The sequence below is a fragment of the Piliocolobus tephrosceles genome, chromosome 10 (genome assembly GCF_002776525.5).
Source record: "Piliocolobus tephrosceles isolate RC106 chromosome 10, ASM277652v3, whole genome shotgun sequence".
NCBI lineage: Eukaryota > Metazoa > Chordata > Mammalia > Primates > Cercopithecidae > Piliocolobus > Piliocolobus tephrosceles.
In genome coordinates, this window is record NC_045443.1 from 97,672,565 (window position 1) to 97,693,698 (window position 21,134).

Consider the following 21,134-nt stretch of genomic DNA (forward strand, 5'->3'; position numbering starts at 1 on the left):
AATGATTAAGCTGAGAATCAAATCAAGAACTCGACCCCTTTACAATAGCGAAAAAAATAATAATAATAAAATAAAAAAAATAGTTAGGAATACACCTAACCAAGGAGGTGAAAGACCTCTACAAGGAAAACTGCAAAACACTGCTGAAAGAAATCATAGATGACACAAACACATGGAAACACATCCCATGCTCATGGATGAGTGGAATCAATATTGGGAAAATGGCCATACTGCCAAAAGCAATCTACAAATTCAATGCAATTTCCATCCAAATACCACCATCATTCTTCAGCCAGAATTCAAAAATTCATATGGGGCCAAAAAAGAGCCCACATGGCCAAAGCAAGACTAAGCAAAAAGAACAAAACTGGAGGCATCATATTACCTGATTTCAAACTATACTATAAGGCCATAGTCACCAGAACAGCATGGTACTGGTATAAAAATAGGCACATAGAACAATGGAACAGAATAGAGAATCCAGAAGTAAACCCAAATACTTACAGCTAACTGTTCTTCAACAAGGCAAATAAAAACATAAAGTGGGGAAAGGTCACACTTTTCAACAAATGGTGCTGGGATAATTGGCTAGCCATATGTGGGAGAATGAAACTGGATCCTCATCTCTCACTTTATACAAAAATCAACTCAAGATGGATTAAGGACTTAAATCTAAGCCCTGAAACTATAAAAATCCTAGAAGACAACATTGGAAACACTCTTACACACTTTGGCTTACACAAGGATTTCATGACCAAGAACCTAAAAGGAAATGTAATAAGAAACAAAGATAAATTGCTGAGACTTAATTAAAGAGCTTTGCACAGCAAAAGGAACAGTTAGCAGAGTAAACAGACAACCCACAAAGTGGGAAAAACTCTTCATGATCTGTATACATCTGACAAAGGACTAATAACCAGAAGCTACAATGAACTCAAATCAACAAGAAAAAAACAAACAATCCCACCAAAAAGGGATTGATGGCTGAGACAATGAGTATATAGTTCTCAAAAGAACATATATAAGTGGCCAACAAACAGAAAAAAAAAAAGCTCAACATCACTAATGATCAGGGAAATTCAAATCAAAACCACGATGTGATACCACCATTCTCACTGCAAGAAAAGCCATAATCAAAAAATAGTGGATGTTGGCACTGAACATCTACTATGCGGTGAACAGAGAATACTTCTACACTGCTGGTGGGAATATAAACTAGTACAACCACTATGGAAAACAGTGTGGAGATTCCTTAAAGAGCTAAAAGTAGGCAGAGCGCGGTGGCTCATGCCTGTCATCCCAGCACTTTAGGAGGCCAAGGCAGGAGGATCACAAGGTCAGGAGTTCAAAACCAGCCTGGCCAAGACGGTGAAATCCCATCTCTAAAAATACAAAAATTAGCTGGGTGCAGTGGCGCTACTCAGGAGGCTGAGGGAGAATTGCTTGAACCCGGGAAGTAGAGGTTGCAGTGAGCCCAGATCACGCCGCTGCACTCCAGCCTGGGTGACAGAGTAAGACTCCATCTCAAAAAAAAAAAAAAAGGCACTAAAAGTAAGACTACCATTTGATCCAGCAATCCCACTACTGGGTATCTGCCCAGAGGAAAAGAAGTCATTGTATGAAAAAGATACTTGCACACATGTTTATAGCAGCAAAATTCACAATTACAAAACATGGAACCAACCCAAATGCCCAGCAATCAATGAGTGGATAAAGAAACTGTGGTGTGTGTGTGTTTGTGTGTGCGTGCGTGTGTGTGTGTATAACAGAATACTACTCAGCCATACAAAGGAATGAATTAATGGCATTGTGTGTGTGTGTGTGTGTGTGTAACAGAATACTACTCAGCCATACAAAGGAATGAATTAATGGCATTGTGTGTGTGTGTGTGTGTGTGTGTATAACAGAATACTACTCAGCCATACAAAGGAATAAATTAATGGCTGTGTGTGTGTGTGTGTGTGTGTGTGTGTGTGTGTATAACAGAATACTACTCAGCCATACAAAGGAATGAATTAATGGCATTTGCAGCAACCTGGATGAGACTGGAGACTATTATCCTAAGTAGTAATAGTAACTACTTTTAGTAGTTACTCAGGAATGAGTAACTCAGGAATGAAAAACCAAACATCATATGTTCTTCCCATAACTGGAAGCTAAGCTATGAGGAAGCAAAAGCATAAGAATGATACAATGGACTTTGAGGACTTGGGGGAAAGGGTGGGAAGGGGGTGAGGGATAAAAGACTACAAACAGGATATACTGCTCCAGTGATGGGTGCAGCAAAATCTTACAAATCACCACTAAACAACTTATTCATGTAACAAAACACCATCTGTTCCCCAATAACCTATGGAAATAAAAAAAAGTTTTAAATAAACATAGAATAAAATTTTTAAAAATTACTTGTTCAATGACATATTTTATTTAAGAAAAACAATTATGGGGGCATGGCTGGAATACTATGATTATGCAATAACAATGGCCATGGTGAATACAGGGGCAAAGGGGAGCAGTATAATACAGTGGGGAAAAAACAATGAATTTAGATTTACAAGACAATGCCTGAGTTTCAACTGTGCCATTTTATTCTCTATAAGATGTTGAGCAGATGTCTTCCTTCACCTATCAGAGTTTTCTCATCTGCTTAGGAAGGCAGCTGAGAGAAACAAATAAGAAATACACATAGATAAACAAAAACCCACAAAAGATTCTTGAAACATGAAGATAGGATTAGATGCCAGAAAGTTTTTTAATTTTTTAAAATTTATTTATTTATTTATTTATTTGAGACGGAGTTTCGCTTTTGTTGCCCAGCCTGGAGTATAATGGCGTGATCCCAGCTCACCGCATCCTCCACCTCCCTGGTTCAAGCGATTTTCCTGCTTCAGCCTCCCAAGTAGCTGGGAATACAGGCATGTGCCACCATACCCGGCTAATTTGGCATTTTTAGTAGACAGGGTTTCACCACGTTGGTCAGGCTGATCTTGAACTCCTGACCTCAGGTGATCCACCTGCCTCAGCCTTCCAAAGTGCTGGGATTACAGGCATGAGCCACTACACCTGGCTGATGCCAGAATTTTCACCCAAACTAGGAATAAAGCAATAAAATAGATAGATATCTTTGTAATTCCCAGGATGCCATCTTTTAATTTAGCAACAAAGGTAAAATCTATGGTATGAGGATCAGAAGTTCCTTTTGAAACTAAAAACATACATTAATAGGGTGGGTGCAGTGGCTCATGCCTATAATCCCAGTACTTTTGGAAGCCAAGGAGGTCAGATCACTTGAGGTCTAGAGCTCAAGACCAGCTTGGCCAACAAGGAGAAAAGAAATCTCACCTCTACTAAAAAAAAAAAAAAAATTACAAAAATCAGCCGGATGTGGTAGTGCATGCCTGTAGTCCCAGCTACTGAGGAGGCTGAGGCAGGAGAATTGCTTGAACCCGGTAGGTTGAGGTTGCAGTGAGCTGAGATCGCACCACTGCACTCCAGCACGGGCAACAGAGCAAGAATCTGTCTCAGAAAAATATATATATATATAAAAATTTATATATTACATAAATAATATATAAATATATTTTATATATTACATATATATAAATAAATCAATATTAAACAAATGGGCAAGTAGGTCTAAGTATTTTGGGAGTTCTACTTTTAAAGAAAGGACATAAAACTTGTTATGCCTCTGTTAACAAAACCTATTTCATCTAAATACTTTCAACTATGATTTTCACCTAACACGATGAAAAAGGTAGCACATAAAAGAGGGCAATATTTAATTTAAGAATTCCGAGATGGGCCAGGTGCAGCGGCTCACATCTGTAATCCCAGCACTTTGGGAGGCTGAGGTGGGCAGACCACTTGAGGCCAGGAGTTAGAGACCAGCCTGGCCAACATGACAAAACCCTATCTCTACCAAAAACACAAAAATTAGCTGGGAGTGTTGGCACGCACGTGTAGTCCCAGCTACTTGGAAGCCTGAGGCACAAGGATCATCTGGGCCCGGGAGCGCAGAGGTTCCAGTGACCCGAGATCATGCCACTGCACTCCAGCCTGGGCAACAGAGCAAGAAGCTGTCTCCAAAAAAAAAAAAAAAAAAGAATTCCTAGATGAACTGAGACAATAGCAGAGAGTTTTAATATTCAAAGAATACAAATGTACAATCATTTTAATGTTAGAAAGCCAAAGAAGCTTCTAAAAATAAAAAATCATGTAATTCAATATTTCTGAAAACTGTAAATGCCAAAAGTTGCCCAAAGTATACATGTGGGCATTTTAAAACAGTCAAAAAAAAAAAAAAAAAAAAAATCTCTACAGCTAAAAGGACAACTTCAGTTACTTTTTCAATAATATATAAATGAAGTTATATAGCTGAAATATAAATGGAGTTTTACAAATGACTTTATTCTACAAATAACCTAACTTTCACTGATTCTTTAATTTAACAAATAGCTATTAAGCACAAAGTAAGTTGAATATCTGGAATAAAATGAATCATAAATACCAGATGTGCTGGACATGGTGGCTCATGCCTGTAATTCCAGCACTTTGGGAGTCCAAGGTGGACAGATCACTTGAGGTCAGGAGTTCAAGACCAGCCTGGCCAACATGGTGAAACTCTGTCTCTAGTAAAAACACAGAAAAAATTAGCTGGGCCTGGAGCTGCATGTCTGTAATCCCAGCTACTCAGGAGGCTGAGGCACGAGAACTGCTTGAACCCGGGAGGCCAAGACTGCAGTGAGCCAAGATCATGCCACTGTACTCCAGCCTGAGCGACAGAGCAAGACTCTGTATCGGGAGGAAAAAAAACACAAATGAAAAAACCTCATGATTCCTGCCATCAAGGATTCTACAAGCTAGGGAGGGAAAAGGATACATGAACAAACAATAACAACATCTAAAACTGTTAAGACTAGACTTATGTACTATACACAATAAGAATAAAGAACAACAGGGGCTGGGCATAGTGGCTCACACCCGCAATCCCAACACTTTGGGAGGTCAAGGCAGGAGTATGGCTTGAGCCCAGGAGTTTGAGACCAGCCTGGGCAACATAGTGAGATGCTCTCAAAAAAGGAATAATATAATAAATAAGGAACAATACAGTTTTATTTATTTTTTTCATATTTATAAAAGTCAAAAATATTAAAAAGAAAAAAACACCTTCTCAAATAATGGACAAATAATAATAAAAAACTCTCTTACTTGGAAAATCCTTTCCATCTGGATAGTAATATTCTGTGAATTCTATATAGACAGCTGACATTTCTTGTGGAAGATATAGGGATTTTTTATTGCAGCAAATCATGCTTTTGGGGGAAGAACGACATTGTTCTGCTGTAGAGACCTGAAAAGATAAATAAGTTTACTGAAATCACACTGAATAAAAACCTTTCCAAATAATTTATGCAACCCAGACAGTACTTTTAAAACTACTTACAAAACTTTGCTAACGGTTAATTTCCAGTGTAAACTTTATTATATATTTAACTTCACATGGAATTATTTTTAAACACCCATCAACTATTCAGAAAACTCTATAATCTTTTTGGATCCTTATCAATCACAAAATCAACATTGTACAATATTCCTTATAAACTTATTATTGTGAGCCCTAAAACAACAGATAGAAAAATAATGATAATGATATTCTATCAGATAATATAGATAAATAAATGGCAGTCAGGACATAGATTCAAGTCCTCAAATCCAGAATGCTTCCCTGTACGCTGTTTAAAATAATTCTTGGCCGGGCACGGTGGCTCAAGCCTGTAATCCCAGCACTTTGGGAGGCCGAGATGGGCGGATCACGAGGTCAGCAGATCGAGACCATCCTGGCCTACATGGTGAAATCCAGTGTCTACTAAAAAAACACAAAAAACTAGCCGGGCGAGGTGGCGGGCGCCTGTAGTCCCAGCTGCTCCGGAGGCTGAGGCAGGAGAATGGCATAAACCCGGGAGGCAGAGCTTGCAGTGAGCTGAGATCCGGCCACTGCACTCCAGTCCGGGCGACAGAGCGAGACTCCGCCTCAAAAAAAAAAAAAAACCTGGGAGGCGGAGCTTGCAGTGAGCTGAGATCCTGTCACTGCACTCCAACCTGGGCGACAAAGCGAGACTCTGTCTCAAAAAATAATAATAATAATAATAATTCTTTACCATAATTTCTCCATTACCATGAAAAATAATAGAGTAATATACAGTTTCAGCTAGAGATAATAAAAATTCTGGAGATGAATAATGGTACTGGTTACATAACATGAATGTACTTAACGCCAATTATTATAAAATATATAGATATAGACATAGATTTTTTTTTTTTTTTTTGGTAAAGATGGGGTTTCGCCATGTTGGCCAGGCTGGTCTCAAACTCCTGACCTCAAGCAATCCACCCACCTTAGCCTCCCAAAGTGCTGGGATTACAGGAGTAAGCCACTGCACCTGGCCAATATCATTAGGTTGGTGCAAAAGTAATTGCAGTTTTGCCATTACTTTCAATGGCGAATACCTAAATGTGTGTGTGTGTGTGTATAAAATTATTATTGTAAATTCAGTTATACCTTACCACAATAAAAAATTAATTTAAAAATAATAGCTATAAACACTTCTGTCAAATAGTTTGATCGCTCAAATTCATTTTCCAAAAAGACTATGTACACAAATCAATAAATGTGATTCACCACAAACAAAACTAAAAACAAAAACCATACGATTATCTCAACAGGCAAAGAAAATGCTTTTGATAAAATCCAACGTCCCTTCACAATACAAACCCTCAACAAACCAAGAATCAAAGAAACATATCTCAAAACAGTAAGAGTAATCTATGACAAGCTCACAGCTAACATCATTCTGAAGGGGCAAAAGCTGAAAGCATTTCCCTTAAGGAATGGAACAAGACAAGGATGCCCCCTCTCACCACCCCTATTCAAAATAGTACTGGAAGTTCTAGCTAGAGCAATCAGGCAAGAGAAAGAAAGAAAACGCATCCAAATACAAAGAGAAGTCAAATTATCCGTCTTTGCTGACAATATGATTCTATACCTAGAAAATGCTAAACTCCATGAAAAGACTCCCAGGACTGATAAGCAACTTCAATAAAGCTTCAGGACACAAAATCAATGTAAACAATCAGCAGTATTTACACATACCAATAACATTCAAGCTGAAAGCCAAACAACAACAACAACAAAAATCCTAGGAATACATCTAATCAAAAGGTAAAAGATCTCTACAAGAACTGGCCAGGCATGATGGCTCACACCTGTAATCCCAGCACTGTAAGAGGCTGAGGCTGGCAGATTACTTGAGGCCAGGAGTTCCAGACCAGCCTTGCCAACATGGCGAAACCCCATCTCTACCCAAAATACCAAAATCAGCTGGGCATGGTGGCACACGCCTGTAATGCCAGCTACTCGGGAGGCTGAGGCATAAAAATCGCTTAAACTCGGGAGACGGAGGTTGTAGTAAGCTGAGATCGCACCACTGTATTCCAGCCTAGGCAACAGAAGAAGACTCTGTTTCAAAAAAAAACAAAAAACAAAAAGACCATACTGCTGAAAACAATCTACAGATTCAATGTCATTCCTATCAAACTACAAACATCATTTTGCACAAAATTAGAAAAAAATTTAAAATATTTAAAAATTCATATGGAACCCAAAAAAGAGCCTGAATAGCCAAAGCAACTCTAAGAAAAAAGAACAAACCTGGAGACATTACATTAACTATACTATAAGGAACCAAAATGGCATGGTACTGATACAAAAACAGAGACACAGATCAATGGAACAGAACAGAGAACCCAGAAATAAAACTGCACACCTATAACTATCTGATCTTTGATAAATTGGACAATAATAAGCAATGGGGAAAGGACACCCTATTCAATGAATGGTGCTGGGATGACTGGCTACTCATATTTAGAAGAATGAAACTGGACCCCTACACCTTCTACTATATACAAAAATTACCTCAAGATGGGTCAAATATTTAAATATAAGAGGTCAAACCATAAAAGTCCTAGAAGAAAAGTTAGGAAACACCATTCTGGACACAGGCTTTAGGAAAGAATTTATGGCTAAGACCTCAATAGCAATCACAACAAAAACAAAAATAGTCAAGTGAGACCTCATTAGAGAGCTTCTATACAGCAAAATAAACTATCAACAGAGTCAACAGACATCCTACAGAATGGGAGAAAATATTCAGAAATTATTCATCTGACAAAGGTCTAATATCCAGAATCTATAAGGATCTTGAACAAAAGTCAACAAGCAAAAACCAAACACCATTAAAAAGTGGGCAAAGGACATGAACACACACTTCTGAAAAGACGTATGTACAACCAAAAACAGGCATATGAAACAATGCTCAACACACCAATCATCACTAATCATCAGACAAATGTAAATCAAAACCACAGTGAGATACCATCTCAGATACATCAGTCAGAATGGCTATTATTAAAAAGTCAAAATACAGATGCTGGTGAGGCTGCAGTAATGCATGTTCTGACTTATAAGTGAGAGCTAAATGTTGGGTACACATGCAGACAAAAAAGGAAACAACAGACAGTAGGACCCCAAAAGGAGGAAGGGAGGAGGGGAATAAGGGCTGAAAACCTACCTGTTGGGTACTATGCTGACCACATGGATGATGGGATCAATCACACCCTGAACTTCAGCATCATGCAATATAAAAATATAACAAACCTGCACGTGTACCCTGAGTTTACAATAAAAGTTGAATTTTTAAAAAAAAAAAACTATTAGTTTTAAGGTTCTGGTTACATTTTTTTCACCCCCCAAAACCAGCTAATTACATCAAAAATTTATATATTAATATTCACAAAGTTCAACCAATAAAGTTTTATCAGTTTCATTTATTTGTATTAATTTAGTAGACCCAGGGCTGTATGTTCTTTTTTCCATTCATCATTCAATAGATGTATATACGTCTCACATGAAGTAGAATAATTTTTCAATGGTTTACTTATATAAACTGCTTAACCAATCTTTTTTTTTTTTTGAGATAGAGTCTCACTCTGTCATCCAGGCTGGAGTGCAGTGACACAATCTCAGCCCACTGCAACTTCTGCCTCCTGGATTGAAGCGATTCTCGTGCCTCAGCCTCCTGAGTAGCTGGGACTACAGGCGTGCACCATCACTCCCAGCTAATTTTTGTATTTTTACTAGAGAGGGGGTTTTGCTATGTTGGCCAGGCTGGTCTCCAACTCCTGATTTCAGGTGATCTGCCCACTTTGGCCTCCCAAATGGCTAGGATTACAGGCATGAGCCAACATGCCCAAATTGATTAATCAATCATTTTAATTTGTATAGTCTTTACAAATTCAAGTCAGTTCCTTATAGTATCTAATTAAAAAGCTTTTCTCTGCATATATGGAAACAAATTCTTTTCAATTCAAAGTGTCAACTTACTTTAACAACAGCTTCTTTTTTCCTTTAGTAGTTAAAAACCTATTCAAATTGGGACAAACATACTATCTTATGTTCTTCTACTTACTTTTATTTTGTTTTGTGTTTAGCGTGGTTGTGTATACACATATGTGGGGTTTCTTACCATATTTCACTTGCAACCATGTGGGATTACAAGTGATTCCTCTTTCTCATTTCCACATAAATTTATTTAAATCCTAAAATTTACAGTCTTTTAAAAAGCTGAAGTATATGGTCATGCACCATATAATGACATTTCTGCCAATGACAGGCCACTTATAAGATGCGGATCCCATAAGATTATAACAGAGCTTTTATACTGCATTTTTACTGTTTATTATCTTTTCTTTTTTTTGAGATAGAGTCTCCCATTGTCACCCAGGCTGGAGTGCAGCGGCGCGATCTCGGCTCACTGCAAGCTCCACCTCCCAGATTCACGCCATTCTCTTGCCTCAGCCTCCCGAGTAGCTGAGACTACAGGCGCCCACCACCACGCCTGGCTAATTTTTTGTATTTTTAGTAGAGACGGGGTTTCACCACCGTATTAGCCAGGATGGTCTCAATCTCTTGACCTCATGATTCGCCCGCCTAGGCCTCCCAAAGTGCTCGGATTACAGGAGTGAGGCACCGCACCTGGCCTTTACTGTATATTTTCTATGTTTGGTAAGGTTTAAATATACAAATACCATTGTGTTACAACTGCTACAGTATTCAATACAGTAACATGATATACAGGGGACTACAGCCTAGGAGGAATAGGATATACTATATAGCCTAGGAGTGTAAGTAGGCTACATACCATCTAAGCACAGTTTATGATGTTAAGCAACACATGATTGTATATCAAACGTAAAGAAAATAGCAACTGCACAATGAGAAAATAACTGTTAAATCAGAGTTTCTAAACATTGGCACTTCTGACATTTTAAGTTAGATAATTCTTCATTGTGGGGAACTGATCAGCACATTGTAGGATATTTGGCAGCATCACTGGTCTTTACTCACTAGAGGTCAGCAGCATGTCCAGTTGTGACAAACAAAACTATCTTCAGATATTGTCAAATCCCAGAGGGGAATAATTGAGTTAAATAAAATCTTTTCACATAAAACTAAGTCTCAAAGCCATAGACTTATCAAAATAAACCAGAACAATTTATAAATGATAAAACAAATCTAGAAATCTTTTATTTTTTAAGAACAGGTCATATATTCTTATCGTGTTGGTCTCAAACATCTCAATTAGACCATGTTAGGTGATTATAAGCTGAGTAAGATTGTTAGTATAAATAGGACAGAGTTCTCAGCTATAGAATTATATTCACAGTATAGCCAACACAGTATATACAGTATACTGTAGTTCTGTAAAGCAAAAAAGGCATTTTAGATCCTTCCACAGAGACTATTGTGTAATAACGAAATTGGTATCCCTCTGATCCTGTTCCTGGGAAGCAACTAGGAATTGGAATTTCCTACTTATGGTGGGCCCCTGATAGTTTGGATATTGTCCCCTCTAAATCTCACGTTCAATTATAATCCCCAGTATTAGAGGTAAAGCCTGGTGGGAGGTGTTTGAGTCATGGGGGCAGATACCTCATGGCGTGGTGATGTGCTCACAATAGTGAGTTGGCATGAAGTCTAGTTGATTAAAAATATGTGGCACCTCCCTGTGCCACTCTCTCTCTGTCTTGCTTCTGCTCTTGACATGTGACGTGCCTGCTCCTGCTTTACCTTCCACCACGTGTAAAAGTTCCCTGAGGCCTCCTCCCCAGAAGCTGAGCAGATGCCCACATCATGCTTCCAACACAGCCTGCAGAACCATAAGTCAATTAAACTTATTTTCTTTATAAATTATCCAGTCTCAGGTACTTCTTTATAACAACACAAGAACAGCCTAACACAGTCCCTGACACCACAGCTCATAGTTTATAATAAAACAATGCAGGGTGGAGCTGGCCATACTTGATAGCCTAGTTGCATTTACAGGGTGGGAGCTTTGGGTAATCTGATTACTAATTCATGTAGAGATTGAATAAAACCTCATGAGCAATACTTCATGCATACTGTTAAATATCCATCCATCCACATATTTACACATCTATGCATAGGGTTCCACATTCTTAGAAAGCTAACAAGTCCTGAGGAAAAGTTTCACATTTCAAGTGCTCCAAGACTCTGTCTTGTTATTATTACATCAGTGTACTGTGGAGGTGATATGGTTTGGCTGTGTCCCCACCCAAATCTCATGATTGTAACTCCCACAGTTCCCACATGTTGTGTGAGGAACCTGGTGGGAGGTGACTCAATTATGGGGGCGAGTCTTTCCTGCACTGTTCTTGTGATAGTGAATGAGTCTCACAAGATCTGATGGTTTTAAAAATGGGAGTTTCCCTGCACAAGCTCTCTCTTTGCCTGCCGCCATCCACATAAGACATGACTTGCTCCTCCTTGCTTTCTGTCACCATGGTTGTGAGACTTCCCCAGCCATGTGGAACTATAAGTCTATTAAACTTTTTTCCTGTATAAATTGCCCAGTCTTGGGTATGTCTTTATCAGCAGTGTGAAAACGGACTAATACAGTAAATTGGTACTAGTAGAGTGAGGCACTGCTGAAAAGATACCTGAATGTGGAAGCGACTTTGGAACTGGGTAACAGGCAGAGGTTGGAACAGTTTGGAGGGGTCAGAAGATGACAGGAAAATAAGGGAAAGTTTGGAACTTCCTAGAGACTTGTTGAATGGCTTTGACAAAAATGCTGAAAGTGATATGAACAGTAAGGTCCAGGCTGAGGTGGTCTCAGATGGAGATGAGGAACTTGTTCGGAACTGGAAGAAAGGTGACTCTTGTTATGTTTTAGCAAAGAGACTGGCAGCATTTTGCCCCTGCCCTAGAGATTTGTGGAACTCTGAACTTGAGAGAGATGATTTAGGATATCTGGTGGAAGAAATTTCTAAGCAGCAATGCATTCAAGGGTGAGTGGGGTGCTCTTAAAGGCATTTAGTTTTATAAGGGAAGGAGAGTATAAAAGTTCAAAAAATTTGCAGCTTGACAAATGGTATAGAAAAGAAAACCCCATTTTCTGAGGAAGAATTCAAGCCAGCTACAAAAATTTGCATAAGAAGAACCTAATGTCAACCCCAAGACAATGGGGAAAATGTCTCCAGGGCATGTCAGAGGTCTTCATGGCAGCGCCTCCCATTACAGACCCAGAGGCCTAGAAGGAAAAAGTGGTTTCGTGGGCCAGGCCCAGGCTTCCTGTGCTGTGTGCAGCCTAGGGATTTGGTGCTCTGCATCCCAGTTGCTCCAGCCATGGCTGAAAGGGGCCAAAACAGAGCTTGGGCCGTAGCTTCAGAGGGTGCAAGTCCCAAGCCTTGGCAGCTTCCACATGGTGCTGAGCCTGCTGGTGCACAGAAGTCAAGAATTGGGGTTTGGGAACCTCCACCTAGATTTTGGTGGATGTATGGAAATGCCTGGATGCCCAGGCAGAAGTGTGCTACAAGGGTGGGGCCCTCATGGAGAACCTCTGCTAGGGCAGTGTGGAAGGGAAATGTGGGATCAAGGCCCAAGTCCCTACTGGGGTACCTACCACTTAGTGGAGCTGTGAGAAGAGGGCCATCATCCTCCTGACCCCAGAAGGGTAGATCAACTGACAGCCTGCCTGGAAAAGGTGCCAACAGACACTCAATACCAGCCCGTGAGAGCAGCCAAGAGGAAGGCTGTACCCTGCAAAGCCACAGGGGCAGAACTGTCCAAGACCATAGAACCCACCTCTTAAAATCAGCATGACATGCATGTGAGACATGGAGTCAGATTTGACTGTCCTGCTGGATTTTGGACTTGCATGGGTCCTGTAGCCCCTTTGCTTTGGCCAACTTCTCTCATTTGGAATGGCTGTATTTACCCAATGCCTTGTACCCCCATTGTATCTAGGAAGTAACTAAATTGCTTTGATTTTATAGGCTCATAGGCAGAAGGGACTTGTCTTGTCTCAGATAGGACACTGGACTGTGGACTTCTGAGTTAATGGTGAAATGAGTTAAAACTTTGGGGTACAGTTAAGAATGCATGATTGGTTTAGAAATGTGAGGACATAAGATTTGGGAGGGGCCAGGGCGGAATGATATGGTTTGGCTGTGTCCCCACTCAAATTTCACCTTGAATTGTAACTCCCACTATTGCAACATGTTATAAGAGGAAGCAGGTGGGAGGTGATTGAATTATGGGGATAGGTCTTTCCTGTGCTGTTCTTGTGGTAATGAATGAGTCTTACAAGATCTGATGGTTTTAAAAATGGGAGTTTCCCTGCACAAGCTCTATCTTTGCCTGCTGCCATCCATATAAGATGTGACGTGCTCCTCCTTGTCTTCTACCATGATTGTGAGGCTTCCCCAGCCATGTGGAACTGTATGTCCAGTAAACCTCTTTCTTTTGTAAATTGCCCAGTCTTGGGTATGTCTTTATCAGAAGCATGAAATGGACTAATACAGAGGAGAAAAAAAGACTCTGCCTTACACTTCTCTTCCTATGGCTGGTTCTAATTTGTATAATGTGACTACAATGGATGTGACTTTAATATATTTCAGTGGTTCTGTGAGTCTTTCTAGTGAATTATTGAACCAGAGGGTAGTTTTTGGAAACTCCCAAAGTTGTAGTTGGTGTCTGCAGCCTTTGTTTTTGTTATTCCAATTTTTGCTTTAGGTTCTTGGAGTACATGTGCAGGTTTGTTATATGGATAAACTGTGTGTCACTGGGGTTTGGTGTATACATAATTTCACAACCCAAGTAGTCAGCATAGTACCCATTAAGTAGTTTTTCAATCCTCACCCTCCCCCGACCCTCCACCCTCAAGACCCCATGTCTACTGTTTCCCTCTTTGTGTCCATGTGCACTCAATGTGTAGCTCCCACTTAAAAGTGAGGATATGCAATATTTGGTTTTCTTTTCCTGCATTCATTCACTTGGGATAATGGCCTCCAGCTGCATCCATGTTGCTACAAAGAACATGACTGCATTCTTTTCATGGCTGCATAGTATTCTGTGGTGTATATGTACCACAGTTTCTTTATCCACTGCACTGAGGATGGGTATCTAGGTTGATTCTACGTCTTTGCTATTGTGAATAGTGCTGCCATGAACATACAACTGCACATATCTTTGGTAGAAAAATTTATATTCCTCTGGGTATATACCCAGTAATGTGATTGCTGGGTCAATTGGTAGTTCTTTTTTAAATTCTTTGAGAAAACTCAAAACTGCTTGCCACAATAGCTGAACTATTTTACCTTCCCACCAACAGTGAATAGCCATTCCCTTTTCTCCACAACCTCACCAACATCTATTTTTTGTGACTTTTTTTGTTATTAAAAAGTCATTCTGAGTGATGTGAGATGGTATCTCACTGTGGTTTTGATTTGCATTTCTCAGTTGATTAGTGATGTTGAGCATTGTCTCATAGGCTTGTTGGCTGCACATATGTCTTCTTTTCAGAAGTGTGTGTTCATGTCCTTTGCCCACTTTTTAATGGTGTTTGGTTTTTGCTTGTTGATTCAATTTCCTTATAGGTTCTGGATATTAGACCTTTGTCAGATGAATAATTAGTGAATATTTTCTCCCATTCTGTAGGATGTCTGTCGACTCTGTTGACAGTTTATTTTGCTGTATAGAAACTCTTTAATGAGCTCTCACTTGTCTGTTTTTGTTTTTGTTGCAATTACTTTTGAAGTCTTCCTCATGAGATCTTGGTCAAGGCCAATGTCTAGAATTCTATTAACTCAGTTGTCTTCTAGGATTTCTGTAGTGCTGGGCTTTACATTTAAGTCTTTCATTTCATCTTGAGTTAATTTTTGTGCGTGGTGAAAGGACAGGGTCTAATTTCAGTCTGCTGCGTATGGCCAGCCAGTTATCCCAGCAACATTATCAAATAGGAAATCATTTCCCCACTGCTTGTTATTGTCAACTCTGTCGAAGATCAGATGCTTGTAGGTATGCAGCTTTATTTCTAGGTTCTCTAATCTGTTTCATTGGTCTATGCATCCATGTGTTTTTGTATAACATGCTGTTTTGTGTTGGAAGCATTTAGGCAAACTTAAGGGCTGTGCCTATAGTTACTTTGGCTAATTCTGAGTAACCATATGATCAAAAATTAATAAACTGATATTTTCTATGCCATCTAATATGGCCGTTTCATAAACTTTGTAAAGATGTTTTAAATAAAATGATAGCATTTATTTAAAGTTTATTTGAGTTGCTAAGATGAGATACTAAAGTGTTTATGAGAAGATTTAACTGGAAAAGAAAACATACCTGGTATATATTGAAATCTGCAAGTCTAACCACAACAGAACTAGACATTAGCTTAGCTTTTGATTGCTGAGATAATACTGAAGGTGTTCTGCATGTCCCTTTCAGAGGGTAGTCCTTCTCTGTTGGAAACAAAAACACCATTCAATTTGTTGCAAAATTATTTTTAAAAGTCACTCTTTTATTATTAAGGCAGGTACTAGAAATTCATGTGAATACTAACTTCTCAAACAAGATAATATTTGTGGACATACTTTATAAATTACAAAGTAATACAGGATTTAAGTTATTGCGATTATTATTCTTTTAAGAAGAATCACACATGTCACATTTAAGTTACTCTTCTACAAAAACTTTGGAATGGGATTCTTGTTAAAAAGGAGGTATTTACATAGAAGGAGAAAGGAGAGGGTATGGGGGAGGGGAGGGCAGGGAAAGACAACGGGTGATTAGTGAATACAAAGGTACAGCTAGATAGGAGAAGTAAATTCTAGCATTTATAGGGTGACTATGATTAATACTAATTTATTTTTTCAAATAGCTAGTCAGAGCAGATTTTGAATGTTCCCAACATAAAGAAATAATGTCTGAGGTGATAAATATGCTAATTACTGTGCTTTTAGTGTTACACATTTGTATACATGTATCAAAATATCACACTCCAATCCTTACTGGGCCAGCAAAAAAAAAAAAAAAAAAGTAGTAGTTTCACACTGTACCTCATAAATACGTACAATTATGTGTTGACTAAAAAAAAAAAAAGAGAAATCTTCTAGAAAAATTCTACTTTGTGTGACTATTATTGGTTTTATTAATTTTAAAAGTGCTTAGGTCCACAAGCCTATGTTGGTCTGAGTGAAGGATGCAGGGGTTTAGCCATTAATTAAAAATACTTGGCTTAGGACAGGCAGTGGCTCATGCCTGTAATCCCAGCACTTTGGGAGGCTGAGGCGGGTAGATTACTTGAGGTCAGGAGTTTGAGACCACCCTGGCTAACACAGTGAAACCCTGGCTCTACTAAAAATCCAAAAATTAGCAGGGTATGGTGGCACGTGCCTGTAATCCCAGATACTTGGGAGGCTGAGGCAGGAGAATCGCTTGAACCCAGGAGGCGGAGGTTGCAGTGAGCCGAGATTGCACCACTGCACTTCAGCCTGGGAGACAGAGTGGAACCCTGTCTCAAAGAAAAAAAAAAAAAAATACTTGGCTGGGCATGGTGGCTGATACTTGTAATCCCAGCACTTTGGGAAGGGCCAAGGTGGGAGGATCGCTTGAGGCCAGGAGTTTGAGACTATCCTATGCAACATAGCAAGACCCCATCTCTACATTAAAAAGAAAAACAAAAAAAATAAAACTTGTTTACAGGAAACATTATGATCTCTCTCTCACACACACACACACACACGAGCACAAACACCCTTAATATTAGGGGACTGCCATATGTTATTATAGGTAAAATACCTGTTTGTGTGTGCTGGGGAGAGGCATGTGTTGGGGATTTAGGAGGTGAACCTACATTATGATCCTTCACAGCCTGTTTAAGCATTTCAACGTTGCACTCAAATTCATGCAATAACTCGTTGGCCCATCCATTTTTTGTTTTGGTTGCATCACTAAAATACATCCAATGATTACAACTATCTCCTGTAAAATGAATAACAGGTATTTCGTTGAAAAATGTACAATATTCATCTATTACACTATAGTAATGCTTCCAATGAGATTTAGTCATTTATTCAAGAAAGACTTTGATACCTGAAAAATATACAGCCTTCACCTACATGTTATTCTGAAATATGAGTAAAACATTTGAAACAGAGGGAAAGAATATCAAAAGCAAATGATCTGGAGGAGTTTCTATCTAGTACCCATTCCTAGCAGAAAATCACTAAGATTCAATTTAAAGCCATAGGACTCATCACTCTTCACTGGATGCTCAATTACCTGGTAAACCTCCATTAAACTGAATCCCAGAAAGTATTATCAAAGAAATAAAATTCTTTCATCAAAGATTTGTTATAAAGTTAACTAACAAAAACCTAAACCACAAAAATGATAAGATGATAATGATTAGAACATTTAAGAAACCAATAAAACTTCTCAAGATGTACTCAGCCATAGTTATGTTTTTGGAAGAAAAATATATAATCAGAATTATCAGGTTTCTCTGTAGCAATTAAGAAAAATGCACATCAAAGGATTAAGACAATAAAATCAGGCCAGGTGCAGTGGCTCACACCTGTAATCCTAGCACTTTGCAAGGCCGAGGCAGGAGGTGGAGGCTGTAGTGAGCAGTGATCACACCACTGTGCTCGTGAGGCCTTGGATTAAAAAAAAAAAAAGAAAATCTACTCTATAAATGTTTTACATCTCTTCAAAATAAATATCTAGTTAAAAATTTTGGCCACTGCACTCCAGCCTGGGCGACAGAGCGAGAGTCCGTCTCAAAAAAAAAAAAAAAAAAAATTTTATGTATTTGTAAGTTAATTTATGAGTCAAGAGGATAGTATATAAGACAAAATCCTTCAAAAGATAATTATTATATTGAATGTTGGCAATGAAAACTTAAAATGAAAAAAAAAAAAACGTAAACCTTTAAATTTAATCAGGTACCAACATAGAAATGACAAACATTGGTAAAAAACGTGTAAACAGAAATGTGTGAACAGAAAAACTTAACCATTTTTTAGATGTCCTAGAAAACTCTATGATCTCTAGTTTGGTTTCTCTCACTTGTGTGAATGCTAAATACTAACAAAAGGCAAAAATGGGTATAAGGTCAAATTAATTTGGTCACAATAATCAGATTTTTTTTCTTTTCATTATTTGGGAGACAGAATCTACCAATACTAGATTGTTAAGAGCCTATGAAATCTGGAATCTTATAATTTAGCTAAACGTACTCTTATTCTTAGCTTCTTACTTACTCATACTCTTTTCATTCTTAGCGTCATACTCTTTTCTAATTTTTAAATATATAAATCATTTAAAAATTTAAAACATTAATAACTTGTTTTTGTCACAACTAATAAAATAGCACAAACACATGTCCTCTGTATCCTGATTTTTTAAGTTTTAAATTGGTTATTTGGAAAACTGTCAATTTCTAAAAATTATGATTTCTAAAAATCTACATAAATCTCAATATACACTGTATGACTACATTCCCTGGCAATTCTACTTTCTTAGTAAAATACTGCCAGGAGAAAAATACCAATCTCTTCATCTCATTTCTTGTTAACAAATAAAAACAAAATAAAACTAAACTAAATAAATGACCTATATAATTTGAAAACAACACATATCTTTTAAAGAAGCTGTTATACACACCTGCTTTATGATAAGGATAATAATCTATAGTTAGCTGTGTAAAAGACAGTTGCATTGCCCCTCCAGTAATACGTCTGTTTGACTCTGGGATAAAAGAGAGGAAAAAAAAACATTAAGTAAATTATCAGAAAGATTTAATTTACCACAAAAAAATTTTAGCGTACTTGGAGTCCAAGTAGTAATAACTGTCTCTCTTTTATGACAGCACATTAAGGATTTTAGGAAATATAATTCAATCCAATGAGTATTTACTGAACCCCCCTCATTCATAAGGCACTAGGATAAAAGGTAAGAATATAATAGCAAAATCCTTGCTCTGGTAGAGTTCAGAGATGATACTAGCAGAACTTTTATATTGACAAGGCCTTCCCTTATGTCAGGCATTGTTTCAAATACTTTAGGTATACTTACTCCTTTGGTTTTCATAACAACCCCATTTGATAGGTACAATCATTATTATCCCCATCTTCCAGATAAGGAAACTGAGGCACAAAGAGGCCAAGGACATACAGCTAGTTAAGTGCAAAGCTTGGATTTGAACCCAGGAAATGTTAAACACTATACCATATCATCCTACCTCTTACTGAAAAGGAAATTAAGGCCAGGCGTGGTGGCTCACGCCTGTAATCCCAGCACTTTGGGAGGCCAAGGCGGGTGAATCACAGGTTTGAGACCAGCCTGGCCAACATAGTGAAACCCCATCTCTACTAAAAATACAAAAATTAGCAGGGCATGGTGGCATGCCCCTGTAGTCCCAGCTACTTGGGAGGCTGAGGCAGGAGAATCGCTTGAACCCAGGAGGCAGAGGTTGCAGTGAGTCGAGATTGAGCCACTGCACTCCAGCCTGGCAACAGAGTGAGACCCCATCTCAACAAAAAAGAGAAAGAAAAGGAAATTAAAAAGTCTGTTAGGTTAGGTAAGTTGTCCAAAGTCACACGGCTACAGTAAGATTAAAAGTAGATTAAAAATTGGTGTAACGTGAACATAAACATGAAATTTTAAAACAAAATGGGCAAATCAATCAGAAGAAAGAAAAATACAAACTGAAACATAGCTATGTATACACTCCCTATATTAATTTGTAAAATCCAATTTATCTCAACTAGTAGAATTTCCAGCACAGGTCTACAATCCCTTGTGTAAAACCTTTGGAAAGCCAAATGTTTCATAATTCAAATTTCACGACACTAATATGATATGGTATATACAGGATATACCATGCAACACTCGCAGCAGGTTCTGAAGCAGCACTAATAAAAACAGCAATTCTGCAGCAAAACATAAATATTTATAAGAAGCAGGCAAAGAATAAAAAAACAACATATTGGTGTAAGTCAGGTTTTGCCACCAAATGAGTTTTTCACAAACTTATAACATTTCAGGGCCTTTTGGATTTCAGAATAGTAGTGATTACAGACCTGTACTATTAAGGAGATATTTTGGTGGAAAGGCTTTCCTCCTAAATAAAATCATTCAATTTATTCTATGAGGGAATAGTGAGGAATGTAAGGCCTTAGAAAACACTTTCTCCATTCTCACTATTATTACTTAATCTAGACCACCTCATTTTCTTAGTTCGGTTTGTTCTAACTTTTCTGGATTTTTCTTTCAAATCTCTAAAGTAAAAGATGCCAACTACAAGTCAAATGACACAATGGTGGTCAGAAGAAAAGATAACAAATCCCTCCACAAACCCCAAATCTTCCTCACCTTTGCCCCTCCAACCTTTTATGTTGGAACCTTTTAGGCTACCTTGTCTAATGAAGGCAGGGTAACTTCTATTGCTAAGTATCCAGGGTCTCAATAATCACTTTTTCAGCTTAAAAACACATGGCAAAAGTTTTCATAGATATAGATCCTGATTCAGATCTGAGGTGCAGAAAATCAGATAATTCTATTGTTTTTTTTTTTTTTTATCCTCAAGATATCTTTATTGAATAAAAAGTCAATCTGTTTGTAGGACTGCTAAGTTACATTATTGGTTAATACATAAATGTGCTTGTGTGTGTGTGTGTGTGTGTGTGTGTGTGTGTGTGTGTGTGTGTGT

At 38.2% G+C, this 21,134-nt stretch overlaps 1 protein-coding gene across 2 annotated transcripts in view; it reads right to left on the reverse strand.

The window, feature by feature from the left end:
- Nucleotides 1-21,134, reverse strand: part of UHRF1BP1L (UHRF1 binding protein 1 like) — a 111,084-nt gene that overhangs the window by 31,866 nt on the left and 58,084 nt on the right. For both annotated transcript variants that reach the window (XM_023184422.2, XM_023184505.2), the window contains 4 exons: nt 19,088-19,171; nt 17,219-17,401; nt 15,761-15,879; nt 5,212-5,353 (listed from right to left, as the gene is read on the reverse strand). In XM_023184422.2, the coding sequence (XP_023040190.1) occupies nt 5,212-5,353; nt 15,761-15,879; nt 17,219-17,401; nt 19,088-19,171 (528 nt within the window). The remainder of the gene's footprint in view (nt 1-5,211; nt 5,354-15,760; nt 15,880-17,218; nt 17,402-19,087; nt 19,172-21,134) is intronic.